Here is a 16,747-nt window from a genome sequence, read left to right as displayed (position 1 = left end):
TGACAAAAGTATTTAGCTGTCAGTTTTTAAAGGAGAATGCTCACTTAGCATTTAGACATATCTATATGAATGTTTAGGAGACCAAATCCCCCAAAATGGCATTCTTATTTAATGAAATACACATAAAGGAGGGGCAAAAACTTAATAAAAAATGTACCAAAAAAAAGACAGCAAGCTATTTTTCTGGCATTGGTACAAATTAAATGTACACACAAAAGTGATTTCTTTCACCTCTCGATATCTCATGTCATTCGTTCCTTGTGCCAGTTAATCTCTAACCATAGTACCTCTATAAACTCCCTCAGGTCAGTGGCAAATTTAGAAACAGGTTAGGCACAGACAGTCCTCTTTAGGTACAGATACATTGGGCAACCTCATTTAGCAGCACCTGGTGTTCTTGTACTCCTCAGTACTGCATAAGCCTTAAAAAACAGACCTCCAAGCCATATTCCATACTGCCTATTTGTGTAACTGAGCAACAGGGTCTCACTATTCTTAGTTAGCAACCATTTGCAGTTTCCTGGTGGTTGGGTGAGTAATACAGTATTGGCATCCTGTTAGCAATTCCCTGTCTTATATTTAAAAAGGGCAACATGGATCCCAGTGATATCAAGTAAAAGTGTCATATTCTGAAATACTACAGAAGACAACAAAGAATAAAGGAGTGATGAGAAATGGAACTGAATAAAAACAGCAATAATTACAAGTGGATTGAACAACATAGGTAAAAATAAGAGGAAAAACCAATGGATGACACTGGGCTTCATAAACGAGATGGATGAGAAAAGAAGATGGAAGATCTGTGGGACAGAAGGCAGCATGAGAAATTCTAAGCCAGCAAAAATTAGCAAGAAGAATCACAAATGAAGCAAGAAATAAACGTTGGGATGAACAGTTCAAAGAACTTGAATCCCTGAAAGGACAGAGGAAAAGTGATTTGATGAATTCAAAAGTGAGAGATATCACAAAATTCTTTAGCAATAGGACACAATATAATAGTACAACAATAAACAGTAAAAATTAAGAACCACTAATAGAACCAATGTAAGATGAGAAACATTGCATGATGCTAATAATAAATAAACCAACAAAAGAAGAGATGGAGCCGGAAGAGGTAGAAGAAGGTAGTAAAGATGAGACCAGAATCAATGGGGGAAGAAATAGAGCACAGAATAAAAGAATTGGGGGAGAAAAAAAAAACAGCTAACAAACAGGGACAAACAACATACCAGCAGAAATGATTAAAGATCTTGGAAACAAAGAGCAATAAGAACTAATACCAAAACCAAAAACCAAAGAACACATATCGAACAAATTGAGAAGATTATAGAACAATAGGCTTATTATCACATGTGTCAAAGGTAATGTTAAGTTGATAGAAAAAAAGATTAGAAACAAAGGCAGAAAGCTATATGGAAGATGATCAATTGGGATTCAGGAAATGGAGGGGAACAAGAGATGCTATTGGAGTGCTGAGGGTGCTGATTAAAGGAGTCTAGAATATAATAATGAACTATAATTTCTGTTTTGTGGACCTGGAGAAAGCATTTGATCAGGTAAACTGGGTAAAACTTCTAGGAATATTGAGAGATATAGGAGTAGATTGGCAGGACAAAAGACTAATTAGGAACCGATACATGAACCAGTAAGCAAAAGTAAGAACCATATATAGTAGGGACTAAATAGAGGCATGTCAAATAAAATAGGTAATAGACAGGAATGCTCATTCTCAACCAATCCTGTTTAATATCTGTGTTGATAGAATAATTAAAGAAGTGACAATGAGTCAGGGGTGAAAGAGGAAGATGGGCGACATCGGTAAGATTTGCAGACAATGAAGCAACAACATCAAGCAATGAAGGAGGACTACAGAAACTAATGAACCAATTATATTACACATGTAAGAAGTATGATTTGAAGATCAATATAAAGGAAACAAAACCGATGTGTATAATCAAAGGAACTAACAAAACCAGTAATAAAAACTGGAGAACATATGTTAGTAGAAGTGGACAGCTCTAAATATTTGGGAAGTATGCTGTCATGGGATGGAAGAAGTGAAAAAGAAATAAAAATATGTATAGCAATTGGAAAAGAAGCCTTCTCTGCAAAATGAAAATTGCTAACAAATAGAATGGACATAATTTTGAAGAAATGAGTAATAAAACAGTAATCTGGAGTGCTGCATTGTATGAAGCAGACAGAGGGAAAGTGAGAAAAAGGGATATAAATAGAATGGAAACATTTGAAATGTGACTATGGAGAACGATGAAAAAGATCAGCATGACTGACACATTATCTAATAAAAAAAAGTGCTGGAAAGGATCGGTGAAGAAAGAAGCATGCTTTAAACAGTGAGAAAACGGCAACTAAACTGGATGGGAAATGTACTATGAGGATATAGAGTTTTGAAAATAGTACAGGAAAGTAAATTGGGGGGGAAAGAAATCAAGAGAAAGGCCAAAACAAGACATGTTATATTACCTGAAAAATGGTAAGTCATACCAAGAAATTAAAAGAAGAGCAGAGGACATAGCACAATGGAGGTGCTGGCGATCAAAAGACCTGCCTTATGGCAGGTAACTAAAGAAGAAGTATTTTGATATACAAAGTACAGTGTGACCAGATCATCTTGTCTAGAAAAGGCTGTCAGGTAATAAGTACTGTATGTGGAAGGATTTCCTCAAATTCAGTCAGTTATCCAAGTTATTTCAATTTACTGGGGATATGTGTGTTTGAAAGTAGAAAGCTATATTCTATACATATGTATAAACCCCCATTGGGAGAGATGGGTGCAAATTAAGTGAATGTGCACTTTAAAAGAATAAATTGAATTAAAATTCCAAATTTTAATACTGTAACAGGTATACAGTAATTCTGGCTTCTGCTCCTGCAAAACAAGTTTTATGTTTAATTTAAACTTTTGGCAAAAATACTTTCAAACCCTTGCATATGAGTATATTGTTAGGCTTGCCGTCATTACTAAACATACTAGAATCTCAGTGTTACTGGAAATTCCGTATGGGTTTTGCAGTTCCAGATTTTTCTTTTTTATATTATACAGTACTTCAACTAACAATGCACTGATGACATAAAGAAGTGAGTATTAAGGTACAAATAAAATGAATTTATTTTTTAAGATGGGCTAGGAAATGTATAAAATAATTATTTACAGCATGACTGAAAGTTATTTGAGCTTTAAAGGTCTGCGGGTACTTTAGAATGAGAATGAATGCATCTCGAAATAAAATATATATTGGGAATTTTATGCATGCTTCTTAAATATTTTTAAGGATGCTTCACAATGCAAATATTGTTCATTTTCATTAAACATGCACCATGACATTTTTACAAAGGCATGAAGACCTATCCAAAGGGATTTCTCTAAGAAAGGGTGTTTACTGGGGCTAGAGAGTCCATGCAGAATGCATCACAGTTAAACATACTGCTCTCTTACTCACCATTTGTATTATTAGTGTTTCGAGAACTTTGTTTAGACCCTGCCGTAGGTGGTTGTTTGGCAGTGGTTTTGGGTGTTTTTTTGACTGGGGGCTCTTCCTTCTTGAAATTAGCAGCAGATGCTCCGCTTTGAGTTTTTAAAGGCATTTGAGATTTTTTAACTGTGGTATCCCGAGCACGAGCAGGATGAACCTTCTGGAGATGCCTGTTTTCAATTCGTTCTACAGGAACAAAGTTTAGTAAAACTAATTTATGTTATGAGATAAGACAATACATAATGAAATACAAACAGCAAGCAAAATGTAAGGCAACATAAAGAAAGTGACAGCACACACTTCATGCTTGGAAGATGGCATAGTTTTAGCTATAAAACAAATGATGTTAAGTATTTTAGAATAAACGAACACACAGACATATATGACATAACTTATACTGTCACAACGCTTCTGTATTGTTTGATCTGACATGTCTGAGATGCAAAGATAATGTGATGACTATAGTTGCCTAAACATTTTAAATCAACAATAGATAACAATAACAAGTCCAAAATGAACCATGTTATAATCTTATTTTGCCATTTTCTATCTACCAAACTATACTTAATTAAGCATCATTTAAATAACATTTATTAAGCATATCAAAATGAAAATTAAACATTCTTTAGCACCTGCTATGATGCTTTTCTTGAGACATTTATTTTGTATTTATCAACTTAATTACAGTATGTACAAAAATGTGATGAAAGTTCTCCATCATTAGGCTCTGAAGTTAAATAGGACTCAATACTGGGAAAGTTAATTTTTACAGTTTACATTATCTGTTTTCACCTTAATCAAAGTATAATCACTTGCATATACAGTATATTCCCTACAGACTAAGAGTCCTCAGCCTTTTGTTTGGCCATAGCACCTCCCCCAAATGTAGAAAGTACCACCACTTTTTCAACTCAGAGTAACAACAAATGGGGCCATTTTATTGACTTTGGGGGATTTCAGCATGGGATTTATAAACAATTTTATCGTGGACTACCTGATTTACTGTATCTTATCATGTGCACATATTAAATTTAACTCATTTACAGTTCCTGTCCATTAACTGAAAAATAAACAGTGCTAAAAACCAATACTCCAATACTAACACAACTTGAAACAGTATTACGAAGTATCAAAATAATTCAGAATTATTTTAATTTGTAAAAACCTTTTAAAACTGCTTTCATTAAAAACACACTTTTTAAAAAAAATCAGTCAGGAAATCACTTTATGACATTTGCAGTAATGAGACTGATGAAGACTGCATCAGTGTATTAATATCACCTGGTTAATAATACTTATTGAAGACTAATATCATATCCATGGTCAAATTTATTAGACTTTCAAATGTCAAACATCTGATGTTTAATTTTTCAAATCTTTCCCACTTTTTATATATATATATATATATATATATATATATATATATATATATAAAAGATTTAACCTACCCCAAGGTTAACGTCATGAAGTCAAACTTGTCATTTTAGGATTATTATTTAAAAATTCTCAGAAAAAGCCTTTATTTTGCTGCTTATGCTAGTGTATTAATTAGAATTAGTTACTGAATTGGATTGACATTAACTGCACAAATAAGTCACAACTAGAGAGGGCCATCATATTAGCTTCTGTATTATTCAAATCATAAGCATTACTTTGGTTTCAAAATAATCAATGATAGAAATTTAGTGTTTGCCAATTCATTTTCAATAATTAAATATGCCACATCAGTAGCCCCAATAATTGGCAGAGAGATTTGCGTTGTGTTTAAAAGCTTTTAGGAATGTCTATAGCCAATGTGGAAATTTTGAAACACTAACTAAATACACTTTGTTTTAGAATGATGTGAATTGAATATACGCAAGGTTGGAACTCCAGAAATGATTTAATTTCTGCCTTGCATCCAGAGCAGCCAGTATAGGCATCAACTGTCAGTGATCCTGAAATGGATATGTTGTTAAAAAAAATAATGTTTGGACCAACAATTGTAGTTATGTTCAAAACAAATCAAGAATAAAGTTCCCTTATTTTATTGTGCAAATAATCTCCCCATTTGATGAAGTCATTTAACATACAATGGTCATGCAGGATTTTTAAGTAACAGACGGGATACTTACAATGCCAAAGGGAAGACTGATAATTGAGTCAAATTCTCTTTCCTTTCTGTTAATCCCTATTCATTTCACATCTACACAATATTATCATGATTTCAAGGCACTGAAATGAATAATACAATAACATAGTGCTGGGCGGTATGACCAAAATTCTATATCACGGTATTTTTCAAAATTATACCGGTTTCATGGTATTGGACGGTATTTTTTTCCCCATACATGAGTGGATGTTAACCACATTTTCCACTGCAATTACTGACTAAGAATAACTTATTCCAATGTCATGAGAATTGTACATTGTACAAAAAAACATTTTAATGTGCACACAAGTATCAATACAGGTTTGCATGGCCCCAAAAAGTGATAGTTTTCAAGGGGGTGGCACTAATGAAGAGAAGGAATAACATTGCATGATAGTTGCAGTCAAAATATAGAAACTTTTTATTGAACAAATTTTGCAAACAACTTAAACTAAAATTTTGACAGCATGTTTTCAAACATCCAAAGAGGCATTTAGACTTAGTAAAATATCCAGAGGTGCTTGTCAAAAGTTGTACTGCACTGAACATGTCTTAGAAAAGGAATAAAGAGTAAATATTTTTTGTAAACCAACTACACTTTCTGTTAATGTTAATCTCTGTCCACTGACACATTAAAGTGACTTTTAAACAACTTTACCATCATTAAACTGCATAATAATTTAAACTAATAACAACAATAAAATAAATAATTGTGCAACTTCCAGTAATAATACTATTACTTCAAGACTTCAAAAGCCCAGGTGCATTACACAGTACAATATTCACCAAATAAAATAAAACAAGTGCAACTTGGTGATGACATCTTTACCAACTGAACCATCATTTAGGCAAACTGCATTAATATGGACCTTGCTTCAAGCTAAGCTATATACATAAATAATAAAACTGAAACTTGCATTTATAATGCAATTTGTGGTATAGCCCTGCGTAATCGTATTAGGGCCATGGTGAAGAAAAAAAAAATACGGACACAGGGAAGAAAAAAAAAAGTATATGTCGAGAATAAAGTCGACATGTTGACTTTATTCTCAACATTTCCACTTTATTGTCATAGTTTATTTTGTAATTAAAGCAGAATGTCGTAAACTAAACTTCATCCTAAAATCAATGTTTAATTTACTAGATTTCCTCAAACTCCGTCATAAGTTATGTAGCACATTAAATGCTTTGCGTTAAGTGTTCCCCAACCCAGTTGTTAATTGCTGTATGCGCTTCTTAAACTGACTTCCTCTACAGAACATCGTTCACACAGAAACTATTCACTTCATGATATTTCTGCTCTCTGAACATTTAGAATGCTAAGATAAATACTTGATAACATTTTCAGGATGTAATGCATTAAAGCAGGCATTAAACATGCACGGTAGTCTGGCGTAGTGCTGCTCCCTCGCAGTAAGGGGTCCCCAGGTCTACTTTCAGTGTAGAGAACTTTATGGCAGGTGTGACGAGGCTCCAAAAACTGGATGTATGAATGGGTATCGCACAGGTTTAACTGAAATATTGTGTAAATGTTGGGTTCGTGATCTGGTGTTCAGAGACATGAACACAGAATTCAATGGATGTTTTTCTGAGCGGGCCTTCTTTATTGCATGTGAGCTGTCTGTCTGATGTACCAAGCCCCCAGTTCCTTCCTTTTTCTTTCTCCACATAACCAATCACCACATGATAAACATCTTTGTGAAACTAGACCTAGCTATTAACTTAGACCACGGAGTGTTCAGAACTTAAAAAAAAAAAAATCTTCGTTATACATGTTTAATTATGCTGTCCATTCAAGGTTGCGCCCAGCCCAGCAAGCATTGTGTGCGAGGCAGGAGCAAATCCTGAGCGAGGCGCCAGCACATCGCAGGGTGAATACGAGCAATACACATACCAGGGTTAATATAGCATAACAAAACCCCACATCCTACATGACTTTGAAAGGAAACTGAAGCACGCAGAGTAAACCCACCAGAAAAACATGGAAATTCAAAGCAAGGAACACCCGGGACCCCATTGCTGTGAGGCAGCAGTGCAACCTCCACGCCACCATGCCCCCACATGATTAATACTGTACATACTTTAATGCATTTCGTCATGAAAATTATATCAAGTATTTATCTTAGCATTCTAAATGTTCAGGGAGCAGGAAAATCATGAAATTAATGTATTCCGTGTGCTGCCAGCGCCTCCTCTTAGTGCAAGAGGAAGTCAATTTAAGAAGCAGTAGCGATTAACATGGCTCTGGGAACACTTAACACAAAGCATTTAATGTACTACATAACTTATGACGGGGTTTGAGAAAATCTAGGAAATTAAATATTCATTTTAAGATGAAGTTTATTTTACAATGTTCTACTTTAATAACACATTACGAGAATAAAGTCGACATGTCGACTTTAATCTAGACAAATGGCGAGAATAAAGTAGAAATGTCGAGAATAAAGTCAACATGTCGACTTTAATCTCAACGCTTATAACGAGAATAAAGTGGAAATATCGAGAATAAAGTCAACATGTCGTCACACTATTACACAGTACCCAGGTACATTACACAGTATTGGGAAAAAAATAAAACAAGTACAAAAAAAACTGCAATGGCTTGCAGTATTATCCAGTAGTATAGAAACAGTATTCACACATTTGAACATAATAGTCCACATCTGACCTTTTAAATCCAAAGTATCTCCAGACAACAGACACAGCTCCTTTTTCCAGCAAAAGTTCTTCTGTGTCATCATGTTCAACTTTATCGTCTGCTACAGCTTCAGTTTCGGAATGTTCTCTGTCCATTTTCACCCCGAAATACCTCCACTACCACATGTACTCCGTTGCATGTGTTTAGTGGTGCAGCAGTGAAAAAGAGCCCCCGCGCAACACTTTCACTAATGCATGTACTCAGTTGCATGTGTTTAGCGGTGTAGCAGTGAAAAAGGTTCCCCTTAAACAATTTCCCGCTGTGCCACGTTCCGAATGTTGTTTAGGCAATTTAAACCAGTGTTGCGGTATAAGAAAAATCCATATCATAACAAAAATAAAAAACGATTTTCTGTATGAACCGGTATACTGCCCAGCACTACAATGACATTACTTCAATGATTTATTCCATGAAGCTAGACTTTGCTCTGTAAATCAGTCTAATAGCGTCTCTGGAATTCTTTTTGGATTTAGAACAGCAGCTTTTCTCAGCACTTTGATTTAGCACTATTACATCTTTCTAGCAATGTGAAAGGCAATGTGAAAGGCAAAACTTCACACAGAAAAAATACTAATAAAGTATCAGACTAAGGATAATCTCAAAATCAGTTCTTTAATTTACCTAATTGTGGACAGTGATCAGTTTGCCAGAACACCACAGTCTTTCTCATATGCTGTATATTTGGGTTTCAGCCTTCCCCTGCCAACCCCACAACCATGTAATTAGTTTGTAGTTTCACTTTCTATGCTTAAAACGTTATCTACACCTGCTCATATCTGATTTTTACCTAGATCCATTTATAATGATTTGTCAGAATCTAATTTAGCACCATTCTCAAAACTAACCAGCTTGTCAGTACCATCATTGTCTAGATCAGTGTTTCCCAACCTTTGTGGTGTCACAATTCAGTTTTTCACATGCCAGTTTATGCGTAATCCACTGGGATTTGTTGCTGGTGGTGGGCCAATATGTGGATTTAGTGCAACCCATCAAACGGTTGAGTTTTCCTTCTGTCACAACTTTAGATGAATCATGATCATCAATGCTTTTCATCCTTGGTGAATCAAGCACAATCAAGTGGGGACTGAGGAGGTCGTCCAGGATTAGCTGCAATCCACCTGTCATGTTGCCCTTTGAATCAAGCACAATCGTCAGAATGGTGGGATAGCGGAGTATTCATCCCGGGTCTGCCGCAGCCCACCAGTAATGATGCCATGGCCCACAGGTAGGGAAACGCTGGTCTACATCATTTATGTAAACAAAACAAGAAAAATCCTCAGTACTAATCTATGACACATTATATTTTAACCTTACCTAATTTGGAAAAAAATTTTATACACAATATCCTCTTCTTTATTGAGGTTAAGTCAAATATGCTAATTTCTGGACACTATAATTTGAATCTCTACTTTCAAAAGCTTTTAATAACCTCTCAATATAATTATGATGATTTTTGCATCCTCCTTATATTCTAACAAATTAGAGAAACACAATACTCCAGTTGAAATTCATTAGACTATTTGCTAATACAATCATATTGAGTTTATATTCAAGTATTGGGAACATACCTGAACAAGCAATGACAACAGGGATAAGGAGTACAGTACTTCAGGTAAGCTGATTTCAGTGTTCTACTAAATAAATTGCAGTTATGTATTTTGAAATTTGTAACACATCTCAATGGTAAATACTAACTTCCCCAGTGATATTTTAAAATTTGGCCTGTTTAATCCTAATACTGTATTATTTCTCTTTGTGTAATATTACATTAATATTCTATTCCGCTACTAGGAGATTTCTTTACAGGGGAAAACTTTCCAAAGAAATAAATTTAGATTATTTGCTCTTTCCTTTTCTGTGCAAATAATTTCCCTTTAGTGTTCATATAAACTCAATATTTCCTTGACCGAGCTTTTGTAAATTTTGGATGCATTTCTTTTGCAATATATTAACAATATTATGACCAATGAATCTTAATGGTCCAGCATTTTCTCTTTATGAATTCATTTTTGATTATTGTATAATATTACACTTAGACAGGCTTGTCTTTCTGTTGATACATTGACAGACAGGGTATGAAAATAATTTGTGTGCTCTGCTATTTTGAGGTTTTAATTATTAATATTTGTTTTGATATTGTTATAAAAAGTGAACATTAAACTGCTCTTTTGGGTTTGTCTAAACAAATGCTAATTTTTATGATACTATCCCTTTATTGTCCATTTGAATTGACTCAATATGCTAGGTTTCTGCTACTCTTATGATCATACATCTATGATCAGTCTGTGATTCACTGTACATGAAACGTTTACTTACTGTATATATTTTAAAAGTGACATACTGTAACAGAGGTTGTTTAAAACATATATTGCTTCACCCTAATTAATGAACTGAGATATGTGATTTGGACAGAATATTTAAGTGAGAAGCATAACTAAATATTTACCTGGCTTCTCCCCTGTTTCTCCAGGTAAATGGTCTTTGTTTTCTGCTGACAGATCCTTCTGCTTCTCTATATCTGCTTGAACTTCTTCCATAACAGGCTCTATACTGATAGGTACTGTATGTCCATTTGATGTTTCTGAATTTACAGTCACATCTCCATCTTAATGTGAAACACAAAGAAGAATTTAAAGGTGAATAGTGTATAACACACAATAGGCATATCACTAAACACTGGGCTGGAGTCCTGTTCAAGGTCAATTTGTGCCTTCCTGCCATTGTCCTCCCAATAATGAGAAATTAAATGTAGGAAATGGATGAAAGACCATTATAGGTTCAAAATACAAGTACGTATGAAATACTAAAAGGGAAAAAAAACTTCATTGTTAGCCATACATACAGTATCCACCTTAAAAACAGAATATGTCCAAATCTGTGGATTTTTTTAAGGTAAACCAAAATAATACATGTACATATCAACATAGTTGTAAAACATTTAGAAAAAACTAAAATACTACTTGCATATAAAAAGGAATTTTGTTAAGTGTCTGAAAATAACAGCATCAAGAATATTTAGCCAACTGACATAATTGATTCAGAAGGAGCAAAGACAGCAATAAAATATGTTAAGATTATTACTACTACAGAGAAATACTGATAATGAATAGCTGTGTGCCAGTGTTCATAACCAAAAAAAAAAAGTAATTCCCACTCTCTGAAAGAAGATTACAGATATGTTTTGCCTGTATTGCACTCATCAGGTGCGTCTGGAAAAAGTGATATTAAAAAAGGTCCAATCATGACAGACTGCAGTCTTGTTACAGTAAATGCGAGTGTAGCAGTGCAGTATGCCTGTTTTGCTTGGGAGTTGATGGTAACAAAGAAAATAATAAATGCAACTAAAGCACATCGGAAACCATGCATCACTTTCCTGGAAAGCTTCATAATTTTGGTTTCCTGTTTTCCCATGTTAAAAATCTTCATTAATAACTTATTGTGTTTTGTAATTCATTATTAGAGATGCAAAGAAAATTAGGGCTCTCAACAGTTTTAAGAAATACGTGTTCTAAAATGTTGCAGCCTTTTCTTAATTTAGAGAGAACTAAAATTATTTTAAATAAAATTCTTTTTAATTTAGAAGACTCTTTTGATAAATCTGAACTTGAATCTACTGGTGCAAGTGCCATTAGTGTCTAAAGGTTGGAGTGAGTAAAATAACTTTGTTGGATGGCTGAGGTCTTACGTCATTAATAATACTCTGACTTTAAGGAAGTGGACGTAGTCAGGGAAGATGGACTCCATTGTGCACCTTCTCTCACATGCACGAGTGAGGGACTTCTCCAGGGCTTGTATAGTGACTGCAATACCACGGAGAGCTGCAGGTTGGCACTGACATTTACACCTTTACTCTTTGGTGAACAGAGGCTTGAGGAATAATGACATCACTTCCACTTCTGCAGGAACACCCACCCCTTCCTCTTCTGATTCACATAAGGAGCACTACTAAGGCACAGTCACATTCTAGACATGTCTAGTTCATTAGCAGAACTGTCAGGATAATTGATTTTTACTTAGTTGATGCCAATACCAGTGAATTTTCAAGATACTCATTCGATACCGCAAAGAAAACCGAAATTTCATTCAACGTACTCAATTTCACTACAAGAAAAAAACTCTATATGAACAAATAAAAATGTCATGCAGCCTTCAAGTATTAAAAGTAACTACATTATTCAAGTGAACAATATTTTGGTTTAATTCTGTAAAACCAGTATAAAATATAAATATGCTAACAGAAAAAAAAACATTTAAAAATGGTGATACAGCCTTCAAATAGTTATTAAACTATCATTTCAGTAAACAAGTATTAAATTCATTAATATAAAAATACAAATAACTTTAGATTAGTTTTTCATGCAGAAGTGCTCTCTCTCTCTCTCTCTCTATATATATATATATATATATATAGTAGCATATACAGTATATATATGTGTGTGTGTGTGTGGATACAAATAAGAACACATACTAAATAATTTCAGGTAATACTTTAGTTTAGGTACTGCAAAAAAGCACCTATTAAATACTCTTATTTATTAAGACCTTATCAAAGAGTTCTTTAGGTCTACATAGCACTTATAAAACAACAGAAGATAGGTTATTCATCTCCGTGCAGTATAGCATATTGAGATGATGGTAAAATTAATTACTTGTTAATAAGACTCACGAATCCTTCATATTAAGTACGTTTTATCAAGCTAAATGTGTTCTGGTTAAGCCACCTCAGACTACTCCAAAGTGAATATTTGTTAGTGGATCACATTGCAAAGATAAATAAATCACTTTACTGATGCTGTGCTACTGTGTTTTGTTATGAAAACTCAAAAAAGTGCTTATCAAGATCTTGTTAACATAATAGTAAATGAGTAATAGATGCATGTTTGCAGTCCCTTTAAGTGTTAACTTATGAACTGTCACAATGATCATGTTGTGCATTCATAGTGTGTGTTCACTAATGTGAGCATGTCTGAATGGAACACATCAGAATCTTAAACATGATCTTCTTTCTTCCGTTTTGGGATGTGGAAGACTTTAAAATGATAACTTGAGTTGAGTACATTTTAAAAATCTAAAGACAACAATGTTAGTAAGGGCTTTAAAAAAAATCAAATATATACTTGATTAAAAATAAAGTTCTATTTTTCCCATTTTGAAGGCTTCTGCATGGCTCCCAAATAGGACTTTGTGGTGTGGCCATGATTACCACGTGGCATAATTAAAAATGATCACATCTACAGTAAATATCATGTTATAGTCTATGTACTTATACTCTTGAGATTGAACCAAGTTTCGGTGCTTCTGTTAGTCCAATTTCATAAGTTAAAAGTGGGTATTTTTACTGTGATGTTTCTTTTCATAAGGACCACTTTAATAAACTGAATTACAAAATATCTATACTGTGAAAAATAATAAAATAAGAACTGGACTGGAAATAAACATATATTGCATATGCCTTTCAAGACATAAAATCTTAGAAAATGTGTACCGTATAGACCAGGGGTTCTTAAACCTTTTAATCTGTAGACCCAATTTATAAAATCAGTACCATACTGAGGCCCAAGAAGAGGATTATTATTATTATCATAGTGACAACGTAGCCTTAAAGAAACAAGCATATTTTCTCACATGAATATTACTAAAATAGAGAAGTGGGAGACTGACATATTGTTAAAACAATATTCTGTATATCAATATTCTAAATTTGTTTATTCAGAGCAGGGTCAAAGGGCAGCTTTATCCTATCCCAGCAGCCCTAGGATGTGAGGCAGGAACGATTCATGGACAGGATGCTATCCTATCACAATTTGAAAACACACACACATCACTGCCAATTTAGCAGCACCAATCCACCTAACCTGCATGTCCTTGCACTGTGCGAAGGAACCAGTGCACCTTCAGAAAAACTCACACGGACATGGGGAGAACATTCAAACTGCATAGTGAGTACCTGGGGCAAGAATCTATAACTACTATTATCATTCAAAATAAGAACAGATTTCTGAGGTCTGTCATTGCCTGTGGAAATGCTTACTTTAAAGCTTTAGTAAACCTAAGCAAAAGAATGGATGTGGCACAAGGTTATGATGTTTTTTGAAAGCATAAAGGGAAAAGCCACTTAGCTTTGTCATTTGACTCATGGCACCACTTAAGGAATGAAGCAGTTAAAGATTAATCAATGCAGCTTATTTACCTTGTCATAAACACTAAAAAAAATGTTTTCACATGAGCTCCACAATTAACATTATTGTAAATGAGTCTGCAATTACTTTAATATACTCCAATTTCCATTTAATAGTTTAATTAACTGAGTAAAATCAAAACCTAATTTATTCCTATAAAAATATATACACTATATGTACTTTATACAGGTGGTATTTGAATAATTCAGTGAACAGTCCCAGTTTAAAATGTTTAGCTCTCACCCTTTTGATATTTTTTTAGTGTTCATGCAAATGAGTCTTTCACACTACCAGTAGACTGATATTTATCAAACTACTTTAAAATAGTGTGACAAGATGGAATCCTTCCCCACCAAGTCAAAGTAAACTCAATAAATGGTTGCAGATTTAGAGTCAATGAATACCTTACAAAATGTAGGCAAAGCTGCTGCGCTCTGAGAAGCTAATCTTAGCGCGCTACGCCACGGAAACTGTTGTATTATCCTTGAACTTTTTGTGAAAGTGTTTATTTGATCTTTGGAACTCCGGCTTTACACATTCTATAGTTTATGCCTACATTTTGTAACATTTATTACTAAAATATGAAAAAGTTTCTGTTTTAACAATGTGTTTACACAGATTACTGTAGAAATGGAACACACATGAAATGCGTGTGTTCCAAATAATCTATTATTTCCACTCTAAAACTCCACTTCACTCCCAGATAATCAATCAAGGCATGAGCTGGGAGAAGTTCGTGCACATTCTAAGTCGGTGGGGGGATGGAATAGCCGACTGCTAGCAGCTTGACTTTATCAGCACTTTTAGAGGACAAAAGACGCAGGCGGAGAGGTGTGAACGGATTTAAGGTGCGCCAGATCTACGAGTTTTTTCGTAGGCTCTGGTAATTCTAGTGTTAAGGCTGTATGTACTTTCAACTGTTGAGCAGTACTGGTATAAGATGCGCTGTGTTTGATGGACACGTTATCTCCTACTTTTGTAACAACTCTGTGATGCCCCCTTTCCCTTGATGCCCTAAGCATGTTTTAATTTTCCTTGATGGTCAAAACAGGGCTACCCAATTATCATCATCATAGACATTCAGAAGTATCTACATGCAAAGATTAAATTGCATTACAAATGTATTTTCTTTTGGCAGCACAGAATAACATACTTTAATTCCTTATCTTTTGCATTTCTGAATTATTTTTAGATGCTCAGTCATTTAACATTTGTAAAGCACACATGTGATCATTCTACAAAAAGTGTGTCGAAAGTGCAATGATCACATGAGTTTCAACTGATCCTTTCAAAAATAGACAGTTTCAAGTTTTGACGAAAAAATACACAATGTTTTATCACATCATTCAGCATCATTTTGCATATAATGCAAAAAACCAGAGGTAAAGTGGAGGAATCAGCCGCTTAATAGTCCTTAAGAAGACAGTTTATTGTCTCTATAAGAAAGCACTCTTATCAACTCCACTGTTAGGCTCGGGAGATACTGCTCTTTGAGGGAGATCGCTGTCCTCATGAGCCTTCTTGCCACACCAGACACTGTCTTTCCTTTGCTGTATCTACGCAAGTCTGACAGTTCAACCTGCCATGCTGTTCTTCACACCTCCTTTTAAGCTGCTTCAGCATGCATTGCTTTGCCCTCTCCCTGCAGAGACTCGTTTGGTCCTTCTCCCACAGGTCAAGTTGCTACAACAACAATGCAAAATACAAATTTTAACAAAAGTAGCTTTTGCTGTGCTGCCACCTAATTTCAATGTCTAGGACTACTATTATAGCATGAATTTTATATAATACACGAGTTTACTTAAATTTAAACGCTGAAACAAACACACTATCAGTTTTAGAATACGTAGGCCATATACTATTTAACTGCATATAAACATTCAAATTTAACTATAGCAATTTTACACCTGTGTTACTTTCATCTACAAAATTGTACCAGCATATGCTACAGTATGCTGTGTTGATATATAATAATATACAAAAATTTCCACTGGTGTCTCGGTTATACTGGTGCACCACCCACCCCTACTGACACACTAGGCTTGAGTCGGCAGTTGATACCATCATAAATCAAGGATTGATCATTTACATCACTAACAGATTTCCCTTTCCTGGTAATTTAAAACGTGATTAAATATGTCGTAAATACCCTATTTACCCTTTGAGCAGCTATTTAAAGCTGATCCTTTGGCTAGGGCGTTGGATATCTCTGGGTCCATGGGTCTTCAGGCTGATCCTCCAATTA

General features: G+C 34.5%; 1 protein-coding gene across 5 annotated transcripts in view; it reads right to left on the bottom strand.

The window, feature by feature from the left end:
* Nucleotides 1-16,747, bottom strand: part of phactr2 (phosphatase and actin regulator 2) — a 374,544-nt gene that overhangs the window by 54,415 nt on the left and 303,382 nt on the right. For 3 of the 5 annotated variants that reach the window (XM_028797302.2, XM_051924260.1, XM_051924259.1), the window contains exons 4-5: nucleotides 10,770-10,928; nucleotides 3,462-3,680 (exon numbers count right to left, since the gene is read on the bottom strand). The exons of 1 other annotated variant lie outside the window; for it this stretch is intronic. In XM_028797302.2, coding sequence (XP_028653135.2) covers nucleotides 3,462-3,680; nucleotides 10,770-10,928 — 378 coding nt within the window. The remainder of the gene's footprint in view (nucleotides 1-3,461; nucleotides 3,681-10,769; nucleotides 10,929-16,747) is intronic. One more of the 5 variants, XM_051924261.1, reaches the window with a different exon arrangement.

This window comes from Erpetoichthys calabaricus, chromosome 3 (assembly GCF_900747795.2).
Source record: "Erpetoichthys calabaricus chromosome 3, fErpCal1.3, whole genome shotgun sequence".
Taxonomy (NCBI): Eukaryota; Metazoa; Chordata; class Cladistia; order Polypteriformes; family Polypteridae; genus Erpetoichthys; species Erpetoichthys calabaricus.
This window is presented reverse-complemented; position numbering and strand designations above follow the sequence as displayed.